This window comes from Rhincodon typus, chromosome 38 (assembly GCF_021869965.1).
Source record: "Rhincodon typus isolate 14 chromosome 38, sRhiTyp1.1, whole genome shotgun sequence".
NCBI classification, from domain to species: Eukaryota; Metazoa; Chordata; class Chondrichthyes; order Orectolobiformes; family Rhincodontidae; genus Rhincodon; species Rhincodon typus.
In genome coordinates, this window is record NC_063369.1 from 10,601,832 (window position 1) to 10,615,851 (window position 14,020).

Below are 14,020 nucleotides of genomic sequence, written 5' to 3' on the forward strand. Positions count from 1 at the left end.
CCCACCTTCAATCTGTGTCCTCTAGTTTTGGACTTCCCTACCCTGGGGGAAAATTCATCTTATCCATACCCCTCGTGATTTTATAAGCCACTATAAGGTCACCCCTCAGCCTCCAATGCTCCAGGGAGAATAGCCCCAGGCCAGTGAACCTGTCCTTATAGCTCAAATCCAAATACTTCATCATTTCCAATGTCTTACAATTTTATATTCAATTCGGGATGGGTATTGCCAGCCTAGGTAACAATGCTCACATCCCATGAATGAATGAAAGAATACAAGAAATAAAAGGGACTAAAAAGGAGATAACCAAACAAAGGGAACACGAATTTAAGCTTGGAGTCCGCTGTTGCACAGTGATATTAGAAAGCAGGAGCGAAATACTGCAGATGCTGGAAGCTGTACTGAAAACAAAAAATGCTGGAGATCAAAGCAGGTCAGACAGCACCCATGGAGAGAGAACAAGCTAACGTTGAGTCTAGACGAGTCCTCATTAGAGCTGGACACTTGTTCCAACAAGGTGTAGTATGATTCTGGCAATCCCTTGCTACCAAGAGGCTGTAAATCGAAAACCTCCAAATTGAGTAATAGATATTTTATTAGCAGCTTATTAATATGGAATGTACAGATAAATGGAGTAAAAAAATTAGATAAATAATGGTAAAATGAACAGTGGAATACATTCACTGGGCTGAATGCCCTCAGCTTCTTCCAACAGAATATAATTATGCCAGCTTGTTGGAGATCTTCAGTATTGGCATAAATTTCTAATGAATTCTTTCATAATTTGTACTTTTATGAATTACAAGCGAGACATAGAGATGATAATTTGCCAGAGAATTAAGAGTCAAATGATGTTCCAAAATTTAAAAGCACTTAAATTTACTGGAGAAAATAGATTAAAATTCTAGTGTGGACAGTCAGATGATAGCATAGGCAAAATGAGGACTTTAGCAACAACAGTTGCCAAAAGTACAAAACACAGGGGTAATTTCCCCATCCATTATTTTAAAAAATAAATAGCCATTATGTGGTTTGCATAGCAGTTTAGACTCAAAAATAAATAAGTTACTAGTGGATGGTGAAAAGATGAAATAATTCAGACAGACAGGGACAGAGTGATTTTGAACTAACAGTGGTTAGAAACACAATAGTTAACTCATTATGGCCATTTTTTTGGGTCCAAGGTACAGAAAGTAGCATCTCCCTTTCCCTCCCCTTGTGATAAAGGGACAATTTATGGATCACACTGTCAGAGTCAGTCACTGTAAACAATACATTCTTGCACCTCTGCCATTTTCCAAGATGGCAGCATTGGCAGTGTTTGGCTCCCGAGCGAGGGGCTTGGCCACTCCTGGCTCATGAGGTGGGTTCACGGCTTCATCGCTGTCTTTCCAGCTCAGCAACTTTTTTTTTGTTTTGGCATTGCTGCTGCAGGAGGCCAGGGCCCTGTGTAACTCTATAACCACTCCTTCTCAGGCAGTGGCGGCATCAGAAGAAAGGCCAAGACCTGGAGCCAGGCCCTGCCCGATGTAGGTGGTGTGGGACCCCCGCAGTGCGACCGTCTCCAGCTCGGAGGCAGCAGATGTAGAAGCGATGGCGCCAGTGGTGATAAGGAAAGGACCACAATTGCCAGGACCTCAGCAACGACATCTGGTGTGACCAACTGGAGACGCAGAGAGGGAAGGATGAACTTTGAAAGCTGCTTCAGTTTTGGTAATAATCAATTTAATCAGTATTTTACCATTCATACAATTTGTTCAGTAATTTATTCTGTAATCCAAGATGCCATCAGAATGTGGAGCCCTTATCCACTTTTCACTGTACCTAGGTACAAGTGACATTGTATTAAATAAACAGTAAACAAAGTATAAGGGTGCAGCGAAGTGGCCCTAGAAAGACACTCAGTTCAAGGGTAATTAAGGGATGGACAGCAACACCCATATCTCATGGAAGTAGTGATGGACAAAAGGCATACACTTGACCGACTCAGTATGAAAAATGACATTGCTTAAAGTTCCAACTTGTCAAGACTGTCAGATATTTTTATATATTAATAATTTTCTTTGGACAACTGGATGTTTACACTAAATGGAATTGTTGAATTGGTACAAAGCCAATCCCATTGCTGGCCACTTACCAATAAAATGCAAAGTTGCCCGCACTCTTGAAATTAAATTTCTGTATTTTGTTTTAAATAAAAGCGAACTTAAATCAAGCTTCAAAGGCTATGCCAAGCACATCAACATTCATTGATTTATCACATCAATGTAATTGCAGTTCAAACCAATGGGAAGTTATATTTAACATCCAACATCATGTATTGATGTTCTTATTGTACTCAGACAGTTGCTGTACGACTGGGTCATAATGTTACTCCATCATTCTAGGAATGAATGTGTAATATCAGCCACACTATTCTTCACCCAACTGAGAAAGTTCAAGGTTTAATTACAAGCTCCCCAAGGCCCAGATGAAATACAAACCTCCACACTTCACTTATGGACTTTCTTGTTCCAAATTTCCTTCAATCGTTCTGACCCTTGATAGTTCCTGCCAATAGCTGCCAATGCCTCTTGACAGGTAGAATACTTGTTGGTGGGGGAGAAGGGATAGGGAAGATACAGCCCAGTCTGAATCTCACTTCACTAAATCTCCTTCACCTCTTTTTGTTTTACTGTGGGTCCTCCCAAACCAGTTCCCCCTCTGTGACCCTGTTTCAAGGCTTGAAGGTAGTCTCAGATAAAAGCACAGGTGAAGGGGTTGAGCGAAGTGGCCAAGGACAGCAGGGGGCAGTGTAGGGAAGACCCGAGATAGGGGAGGGAAGGGGCTGGAGTTCATTTGGAGGAAGGGGCTTGGAGAGCTGCCTCAGAGTTTGTGGGGTCCTGACTGGACAAATCGGGAAGCCTGCCTGATGTTTCCTTGGCGTGGCAAGTTCTCTCATTGTCATTCACAATCTTTACTGATTTTAAGTCTCTCTCGTGGCTGGACAAGTTATCCTGCTATTAGCAACTATGACATTCTTGGTTCTAAACCAAATTTCTAAAACCCACCTTGCAGGACATCAGTGCTTTCAACTCTTCAAAGGGCCTATTTATTATTCTTCGCACGTCCACTGTAGAATGTTGCACATCGCGATCACTTCCTATGAAGGAATGTGTCAAATGCTGTTGACTGGCACAGAAAATGATCCTTCGGCCTATCGAGCCAACGCCAGTCAAAAACTAGCACCTATCCACTCCAATCCCATTCTCCAGCCTTGGCATCACAAGAGCACATCTAAACACTTCTTCAATGTTAGGAAGGTTTCTGCCTCTCCCACTGTCACAGGCAGTAAGTTCCAGATTCTCACCACCCTCAGTGAAAAGGATTTCCTTCACATCCCCTTTAAATCTCCTGCCCCTCACCTTAAATCCACACACACTGATTATTGAAAAGTTCTTTCCCCTCAATTTTTTACATCTCAATCATGACCCCCTCTTCAGCTCCAAGTTAAACAACCCCAGTCAGTCCAATTTCTCTTCATAACTAAAACTCTCCAGCCCAGGCAACATCCTGGTAAATCTCCTCTGCACTCTCTCCAGTGCTATCACATTCCCCCCTATAATGTGGATTCTAGAACTGCACACAATACTCTGTGGCCTAACCAACTGTTTAGGTAGTTCCAGCATGACATTTCCTCTCCACACCATCACCCAGACTCTTAATGACCAAGCCTCAAGGCAAGTATCTCATATGCCTTCTTAACCACCTTTATTCACCTGTCCCGCTACCTTAAGGACTGTTGGGCACGCTCACCAAAGTCCCTCTGATTCTAAGTGCTTCGCAGGGTCCTACAGTTGGTCACTTGCCTTGTTTGTCCTCATACTTGAGAGTCATTGTCATAGAGTGACACAGCACAAAACAGACCCTTCGGCCCAACCAGTCCAAGCCGAACATAATCCCAAACTAAACTCGTCCCACCTGCCTGCTCCTGTCCCATATCCCTCCAAACCTTTCCCATTCATGTACTTATCCAAATGCCTATTAATTGTACCCACATCCACCACTTCCTCAGGAAGTTCATTGCACACGTGAACCACCCCGGGTAAATAAAAAAAAAATTGACCCTCATGTCTTTTTTAAAATCTCTCTCCTCGCACCTTGAAAATGTGTCCTCCTTTCTTGAAATCCACCATCCTAGGGAAAAGACAACTAGCATTAACCCTATGTACACCGGCTCACCTACGTTCTCCTGTAATTGTCCCATTTACCACCTCACCAATTTTCGTATTCAGCTGTAAACTTACGGATTAAAGCTTGGACATTAAAGTCTAAAAATCATTTGTATATTCCACAAACAGTAAAAGCCTCAACGCTGATCCCTGTGGAACCCCAATGGATATCGGCTCCCAGTCACAGAAACACACCTCGATCATCACCGTCTGCTTCCTCCCAATTGGCGAATTCTGGATCCAGTCTGCCAAATTTCCTGGGACCCCACGGGCTCTTCTTCTATGTGGGAGCTTATCACACACTATTGTAATGTCGTACTGTTTAGTAGGGTCTTAATTCAGGCAGACACAAACAAATACTTCTTGTAAATTGGTAAACTGTTTTTATTAAACTTCCAAGGTCATTTTTTCATGTTACGCCTCCTAATATTACAGAGTCCACGTTCCACATCTGTAGACACATACATCAGAGTCCATTTTAAACCCAAAGGTCACATCTCGAGCGTTGTACCCTGTACCATGTTACACATTGGGTTAAAAATAAAAACAATTTGAGTCCAGGCTTACTTACTGGTCATCAACAGGCCCCAGAGGGGTTTAGCAACATCACCACAGTGGTTGATGGGTCCCATTTTGGGAAAGGCAGGGTGTCTTTTCCCACTGCGTGTGTTTCTAGTACAGTCCGTAGATCGAGTGAAAGCTTTCCAGCAAAATCCAGGAAACCTAGTCCCACAGGACGACTGCGAAGTGATATCCACTTTCAAGAACAAAAAAACGCGAGAGGTTTCATCAAATCCGACTTTTGGGGGATAAAAGAGCCAGCTTCACCAGGGTGGGTCCAATATATACATATTAGTGAATGTCCTTTTGTTGCAATGTGGAAAATTAATATTTATTCTCATTGTCCTCTCTTTCGGGGAGGTGGGTTGGGGGTGGGGGGCATGTTTACAACTACATCTGCTGAACATCCAACTCCACACAAATGGAAAAGGTGGAAATGGCAGTGGGGACAAGTGGGTACATTCCCAAACGGCTGGTCCCGCCATCCCTCAAGATCCTTGTTTGTCAGCATTCAAGTTGCTCTGTAGTTCCTTTGTGGGTGGAGGAGTTTAGGGTGAGTCAGCACAGCTCCACCAACACGCTCCAGCAGACAATCACTCTGCACCGACTACTCTGACCTGTTAAGCAGCGACAACAGCTTCTTTGAAACGGGGTCGACGAGGACTGGCTCGGGGAAAAGGCCCCGACTTCCTCGGCCAAGTGGAGGACACTTCCGAGTAACTCCAACAGCCTGACCATGCTGTGACCCGTTTACCAGCCAAGTGCGGAAGCAGTACACAAGGGAGTGAAAAGAAAGAAATAAAAACTCCATTTATCTGATCCAAGCAGAACCAAAATAAAAATCGGCAAAATCCAACAAAACAGTCCAGAGCTGAATCCTAATTTTTGTCCCTGTTTCCGATACCCACACAACCCAGTTCACAGTCTAAGTGCCACAACATAAATGCTAAAATTAGGCAACGTGCATAATTACTTCTGGGATTTTTCATTCCTTGGGTGTCTATTTTTATATATATATACACACATATGCACGTACATTTAACATGTGTACAAGCTACAATCAGCACAGCCTCGCATTCACCAAACGGAATTCAGTCTCCCCCCTCCACCCCCACAGCCCTGATGGATAACACCAGGCCACTTAATGAGCCAATGCTGTTCTCTTAACAGACTCAATCGCATTCTGAACAGACAAGGTGGACCCAAGCAACAGGTAACTGAGCCTTTGTCCACAGAGCAAATGTCCGATCTTTTCACTGCAGAGAATGCAGACTAGGAATTGAGTCACTTAACTCAAGGAGGTCACAAGCTCAAATTTGTAAAAGCTGTTGGACATCTCCCTTTCACTTGCAGTGGAATTGATGACAACTTTTGGCAGGGCTTCAGTGGAATGCTACACAATGGCACAGCATCCAATTCAGTTTGCTGTGGGAAAAGGGAGAGGGGGAGAGACAGACAGGAGGGGTATGGGGTGGGGGGGTGTTGGTGGTGTCAACGAGAGATACCAACAGTGCACAGAAATCCCATTCAGGCTCGTTGCCGCATGTGAGAGTGAGATTCAGCTGTCATTGCAAAATTCTAGGTGGCTCAGGCTATTTCCCTGGAAATCCCTGAATCAATCTGGAGTGGAGAACAGCAGAAAGGAACACAAAATAACAGATATCAAATGAACAACATAGAATCCAGCCATTTTCAACAACAGGCTCCAAACGCATTCGGAGCTGATCAGATTGTTAAGAAACAGGAGGTGTACTGGATCAGGGCTCCTTGCTCCTGTTGTTGTCAGTATAGATGTGAGCTCCTCTATGTGGCACACTTAACAGAGATACCACATTCTGAATAATAACAAAGACAGACCGAAATGTTCTTATGGGATCCTAAGCCTGCACGTTACAGATCAATAAACTGGACTAGATTTAGTCGGGAAAGTTCAAAGTAAAGTCCTGGCTGGCTCAGAGGCTCCAGTAGGAAGTGAGAAGGTGAGGTTTACGTCGGATCGGATCACCATCGAGACCCCAAACTCAGAACATGTCCGCAAAGTGATGCGTCAGCAGGCAAAATTCACCAAACAGAGACCAGAATGTCTGGGATTGAGAGCGGTTTCACGGAGTGAGCTTCGGAGCCAATCAGACAGGCCCAAGCCCAGGCCTTGGCAGATGGTGCAAGGTCAAATCTGAATGAGATTCAAAACAATCAAATAAAGACCGGATCGATCCTGGGCAAATTCAAGCAGTTAGTGTGGGGAGGGGAGGGGAGGGGAGGAAGAGTTTGGGTTCACAGCTAGGCTGCAACGTTCCTTGAAGCCCCATGCCAGCACTCAATGCTGTGAGAATGCAGAGCTTATTAAGCTATTGATTCAAGATACTTTTTCCCCATGCTCTCCACAAAGCAGGCAGGTAGGAATGGTTTTAGTGATTATTTGAATAGTTAATAACTCAGATCGCACTCAAATACTGGAGCAAGTTATTCACAGTAACTTGCAAACATCGTTACCACCTCCCAATCATAGATTCCAATAAGTGACAGAGTACCTTAAATATTTCATCTATACAAACAGCTAAATCATTTAAATAGCTCCATTATATACAGACAACATTTCAATCATCAGTAGTAACCTTCAGGAATTTAACCTCAAAAATTTGTACATCTAATTTATTTGTATACCTTCCTTTTTTTTTTAAAAAAAAAAGAACTTTTTGACCCGTCCACAAGTCCTTGCTTCGAAGTTCAGACACAGCCGCAGCCCAACCTCTCGACTCCATCACTCGACAAAGCCACTGGGGAAAACCCATCGGGGAGCTGGGTTTGTAACTCCTTCCCAGAACGGGTACGGTCCAACAAAACCAGCGACACGCTTGCTTGCGATGTGCCCCAGGCGAGTGATGGCAGCATGCAGAGATGGCAAAAGGCCCTGGCATGGTTCAATCGCCCTTGGCGAATATTAGAAAATGAAAAATTAAAAGAGAGAGACAGACAGACAGGCGCTGGGGAGGACAAAACAATTGGCAAACCAGGGCCCAAAAGCCATCTGTCTGTGTAGGGGTTTGGGGGAGGGGTGGGGTAGGCAGGAGGGGTGGCCTGATGGCAGCGAGCCCATCATTTGGACGGTCCTGGTTTCTTGGGGGTACCCGGCCTCTTTGCCTGCCACAAGTGACCCTGGATGGTGACGGCGTCGACGCTGGCCGAGAGGGTCTTGCTGGGGATCTGGGTGAACTGCTTGCGGTCGGAGTTGTACTTGTAGATTCCCTCGATCATGTTCTTAGTGATGACCTTGGGCCCGACACCGGCCACGCGGTGCATGTCCTCAGAGTCTGGACAATAGGTGTACACAGCCCGGAACTGGCAACTGTTGTCACGGAACAGGATCAAGTAATGATTTGACTTGCTTTTCTCCACTTCCTGTGAGCAGAGAGAGAGCAAGAGTGATGACAGCAGTCAACAGTAACTCCCACTAAACTGGGGAACACCCAGCTTTATACAACAGCAGAGATTAAAATAACCCAAATCCTGATCCTGGGCTCCTAGTCCACAGCTCCCCGAATGTGGCCGCACAAGTAGATAGGCTGGTAAATGGCATGTTTGCCTATATTGGTCGGGGAGCGGAGTACGAGAATCGGGATGTCACGTTATAGCTTTAAGAATTTTGGTTAGGCCTCACTTAGAGTAGGATGTGGAGGTTTTGGAATGGGTGCAGGAGAGGTTTACCAGGATGCTGCTTGGATTAGAGGGTATGAGCTATAAGGAGAGGCTGGACAAACTGAGGAAGGGTCACCACACCCGAAACGTTAACTCTGTTTTCTCCTTCACAGATGCTGCCAGACATGCTGAGCTTTTCCAGCAACTTTGTTTTTGTTCCTGGACCAACTAGGGTTGTTTTCTCTGCAGCGACAGAGGCTGAGGGGAGACCCGATAGATGTCTGTAAAACTTATGAGATGCACACGTAGGGTTGACGGTCAGGATTTTTTCACCAGAGTTGAACTGTCTAGTACTAGAGGGCATGCATTTAAGGTGAGAGGGGTAAGTTCAAAGGAAATGGGGAGGGGCAATTTTATTTTTTTTTTTAAAACACAGGGTGATAGGTGGGGGTGGGTGGAGGCAGATACAACAGGGGCATTTAAAGGGGCTTTTAGATAAGCATATGAATATGCAAGGAATGGAGGGATATGGACCATGGGCAGGCAGGAGACCAGAGTTGCACACAGTATTCCAAAAGTGGCCTAACCAATGTCCTGTACAGCTGCAACATGACCTCCCAACTCCTACATTCAATGCACTGACCAATAAAGGCAAGCGTACCAAACGCTGCCTTCACTATCCTGTTTATCTGTGACTCCACTTTCAAGGAACTATGAACAGGTTAGGGTGGATTGGTCATGCTAAATTACCCATAGTGCCCAGGGATGTGCAACCATGGTAATTGTGGAGTTATGGTGGGATGCTTTAAGGAGGGTCAGTGCCAACTTGATGGGCCGAATGGCCTCCTTCCACTCTGTAGGGGTTCTAGGATGAAACTTTCAGGAGCAAAATTTAGGAAGGATTCCATCCAAAGTGTGGTAGATGTTGGAGATATTCTTCCATAAACAGTATAAATTGGCCCAGGCCTGTCTGATTAGCTCCAAAGTGAAACCACTTTAAATGGAAACTGCTGTCCCAGTCTGAGGTGGCCTGGGGCTCCATTTTGTGAATCTTCCCTTTCGAGAGGGTCCAGAAGAGATTTACCAGCTTGTTGCCGAGGTTGGAGAGCTCGAGCTACAGAGAGAGACTGAATAGGTCAGAACCATTTTCTCTGGAGCATCGGAGGCCGAGGGGTGACCTTTTATAAAATCATGATGGGCATGGACAAGGTAAGAAGCCAAAGGTCTTTTCCCTGGGGTAGGGGGAGGTCCAAAACTAGAGGGTATATGCTTAAGGTGAGAGGGAAAGGATTTAAAAGGGACCTAAGGGGCAACTTTTTCACGCAGAGGGTGGTGCATGCGTGGAATCAGCTGCCAGAGGAAGTGGTACAGGCTGGTACATTTAAACGGCATCTGGATGAGTAAGTGAATAGGAAGGGTTAAGAGGGATATGGGCCAAATGTTGGCAAATGGGACTGGATTAATTTACGATATCTGGTCAGCATGGATGAGTTGGAAGGGTCTGTTTCCATGCTGTACAGCTCTAGGACTCGAACTTTGGACTGTGGGAGGAAAGCGGAGCACCTGGAGGAAACCCACACAGACACAGGGAAAACGTGCAAATAAGTCCTGGATTTTTGGTTTAAAGAAATGATCCATATTTCAACAGCTGAAAGCAAGCAGTGAGTCAAAGGAATCCAGGGGATATGCGAGATGCCAGAATTGGAGGAACATGAAAATTTTGCAGGGTGGAGGGGAGTGTGCTGCTGGACAGCAAGTGATAGTCCAGAAATGGGCGTGAGGGATTTACTTTGCATTCTGGAAGTACAGCTTTAGACGGTTAGGTTTACGCAAGGTGAAAGTGTGGCAATGAGAGTTCATGTGACAATCAAATGAGTTTTAAAAAACCCATCATTTTAATTCCGAGATCCATGAAGTTATTGCTGGCAATGTAGAAGGATGAGACTGAACATAGATCAGCCATGATTTCAATAAATGGAGGCACATTCCTTAAGCAATTAAGTCAAATGTTAATAAAGCTGCTTAGGCAGAAACTGCAGGTTAAGGAATCCTTTAAATTATTGGCAAGTAAAAAGAGATTGAAGGCTTTTTTTTTATTACTGCCAGAAAAATAAGCAGCCCCATTAAAAGCAGCTGCATTGCTGGGAATTCCAGGATTGCTGAGTCCTGCACCAATGCCGGAGTCCTGCTGATATGTGGGAGCTGGTCGATAATTGGCTTTACTGGAGCGTTTCTGAATCCCTGCGATATTGACTTAGCTGCCTGCTACTGCAACGTAGGCAATTAGCAGGATGGAGATCAGGGCTGTAAGGCTGCTACCAATTCCATCCTGCTGCTTTAATGGATGATTGCACCCCAGTAAAAAGCAGGAACCCCCCTCAGCTTTCAAACACCCGACATGCAATTTGCTTTTGGGCCTTCTTAAAAAAACAAAAGCGCAAGCTTCCCGCACCAGCACCAGACGACAGCTATTCAAACAAGATGTAAATATGTTTCGATAATGCCCGCACATTTTCTGATGTGACTTCAGTCATTTGCATTTTGTAATTCAGTCGACAGCAAGTTCCTCTTGCAACAAAGAGAGGCAGATATACAAAGGGCAGTCTGAATGGAATGCAAAGCAGCGGTTTGCATCGATATGACATGCTGAGTACTTGTCCACTGTATCTTAAGGATCGGAGAGAAATTTCCAATGCCAATCCTCTACATACGGTGGCATTCTCCATGCCCACCATTTCTCAAGGGCTAAGCCAAATAGGGTTGGCAGGTGAAATCTTAAAATCTTGCATTTACTAATGCCCACTTTAACTTCAGAAATTATTTTGCTCTCGAATGTTGGATGCAAACAAACAGGGCAAGATGCACAGTGATAGAGACCAAGACTGACGGGCAGACAGACCGAACCTCATCCTCTGAAAGTTTTGACTGAATCTGTTTCAGCCGCCCTTACAGGCAGAATGCCCCAGATCATAACAGACTGTGTCTACATTTTTTAAAAAACCACTAAGTTCCCCCTTTCGTTCTTGCTGAGAGTGGCAGGCTGCCTGGAAAGGTAAAGAGTGGATAGGCCAAATTTACCTCCAATATCTTGTTCTTCTGGGGCTCATTCACCCTTCCTGCCAGGCAGCAGCGAGTGATCGCATTTTGGATGATGAATTTATTCGACTTGGCACTGGGCTCCTTGTACAGCTTGGGACCTGCAAGAGAAAAGGGCACACATTTCTTCAGCTAAACTCGGTGGAGAATTGAGCGAAGGGGAGAGATTCTATTGCTGGCCTATGCGGAGAGCTCCAGGTTGGATAGAATGAAACAAAGGGGCCAAATGGCCTTTCTGATCTCTCAATATTCTTGCTATTCCATGGCTGGAACAGCAACACTGGAAATAAGATGGCCTCAGTGTCCAAGATTTAGGAAACAGAGATCTCTGGGTTTTATAACTGAAAAAGGGGAGTCAGAATTAACCTCGACCTGCCAGTAACCTGACCATTTCTACCACAGTCCAGTGGCTTGAAGCTCTCACTGAGGTACTATTCTCTCATAACACTTGCTAACTTCTACCCTTCAAATATTTATCAGATTACCACAGCCCTATTCAGGACTACAGCCTAGATCATGACATGATTCATTAGTAAAAGAAACTCTCCCTTTTTGATCAGTTCTGTTGCAAACTACCTTCAATTCTCACCCTACTGGTGCCCTGAAAGAAAAGCTTCATCCCATCCCCTCTCAGAAATCCTCTCATCGTTTTCAACCCGTAACAGTTGCTGCTCCAAGGATAGAAATTGAAGCTTCTCTTATTTATCATCTTGGTTGCTCGATACTTCAAGGCCACTGCCTCCTCCCTCCAGCCCCCCAAGGGGCAATATTCCAAACCTCCCTTATGCACCAGTATCTCCCTCCTCCCAGCGTCCTGCTTATGGATTGCAATACTAATCAGTTCTCTGGCAAGTAATGGAGGCAGTGATATCCCAGCATTCAATGCTGCAGTGAAAGCCCACAATTAAAACCCACCTGATCAACCACCCCGATAAGCTCAAGTTCTTTTTCCAACTGGATTGATACAACACAGATCATTCAGCCCATCATATCCACTCTGCAAGAGTGATTCAGCTGGACCCAAATGCTCCAATACTTTCAAGCCTGGAACAAGGGGCTCAGAGTGTTAGGGACAGACTATTCACGAGATGTTAGAAAGCACTTCTACATACAAAAGGATGGTACAGGCTTAGAACTCTCTTCCACAAACGGTGGTGGATCAGTTGTTAATTTGAAATTTGACATAGATAAATATGTTTTGCTTAACAAATATGAAGGGATATGGGACAAATGCAGGTATATGGAGTTAGGTCACAGGTTAGAGGGGCTGAAAGGCCTATTCCTGTTTCTATGTTCCATGGCTCTCTCTAAGAGTTTATCCAATTCCTGGTGGAAAGTTATGATTGAATCTGCTTCCTTCAGGCAGGTCCTAACAAGCTGCTGCCAAAAAAAAAAATTTTCCTCACACCTTCATTCTGCAATCATTTTGAACCAATGTCTCAGGTTCTCAAACCTTTCACCAATGATGATGGTTTCTCTCTCTCTCTCTCTCTCTCTCTCTCTCTCTACCACGTCACGATCCCTCACCACTTTTCTCACGGGCACCATCATTAAATCTCCTCACAACCTCCTCATGGCCACTGACACAACCAACTTCTCCAACCTGCCCATTGAACTGAATGCTCTTCAGCCACAGAGACTGTTTTTAGAATCCCCTACAAATGCGGAAGCAGGCCATTCGACCCATCAAGTCTACACCAACCCTCCAAAGAGCACGCCACACAGACACACACCTACCCCGACCCGTTTCCTTGTAACCCTGCATTTCCCATGGCTAACCCACCCAGCCTTCACATCCCTGAACACTATGGGTAATTTAGCACGGCCAATCCACCCTAAGCTGCACATCTTTGGACTGTGGGAGGAAACCCACGCAGACACGGGGAGAACGTGCAAACTCCGCACAGACAGTCTCCCGAGGCTGGAATCGAACCCGGGTCCCTGGCGCTGTGAGGCAACAGCGCTAACCACTGAGCCACCGTGCCACCCCAGTTTTGTAAAATCTTTTTCCGCAACACACTCTAAAACAGGCGCAGCCTGCGGCGAGGTTCTTCTTTGCCCTCGCGGTTTGGTTTCCTCACAGCAGGAACATCGCCAGCCCCTCTCCCAAGCCTCCTCGTGAGGCCACTCACCTGTGTACTCCGGGATAGATGCTGGCGATGAGGCGGTCGAAGCGTTCTCCCAGTCTTTCTCACCGTTGTGATTGCCCACCAGCCGGCCAGGAGACGGCAGCCCTGAAGGGGAGTCCGCCCTGGTGGGGATGGGGGAGACGAAGGGAGAGGAGCAAACCAAAAAAAAAACACATTTTAAAACAGTAAACAAAAAATGCGACAGGGAAAAGAAAACATCTTCACAGTTTGGCAGCCAATAGTATCAATAGTATCCTCTAGTCCAGTCTGCCAGCCTAGACTGAAATTCTAAGAAGGATGGGTATGTGAATAGGAAGGGTTTAAAGGGATAGGGGCCAAATGCTGGCAAAACGGGACTAGACTTATTTGGGATATCTGGTTGGCATG

General features: G+C 45.4%; 1 protein-coding gene across 1 annotated transcript in view; it reads right to left on the bottom strand.

Annotated features, from left to right (window-relative positions):
- Nucleotides 1-4,577: 4,577 nt before the first annotated feature.
- Nucleotides 4,578-14,020, bottom strand: part of camsap3 (calmodulin regulated spectrin-associated protein family, member 3) — a 188,081-nt gene continuing 178,638 nt past the window's right edge. The window contains exons 15-17 of the mRNA XM_048618013.1: nt 13,637-13,755; nt 11,487-11,605; nt 4,578-8,171 (exon numbers count right to left, since the gene is read on the bottom strand). Of these exons, the coding sequence (XP_048473970.1) occupies nt 7,869-8,171; nt 11,487-11,605; nt 13,637-13,755 (541 nt within the window). The 3' untranslated portion in view covers nt 4,578-7,868. The remainder of the gene's footprint in view (nt 8,172-11,486; nt 11,606-13,636; nt 13,756-14,020) is intronic.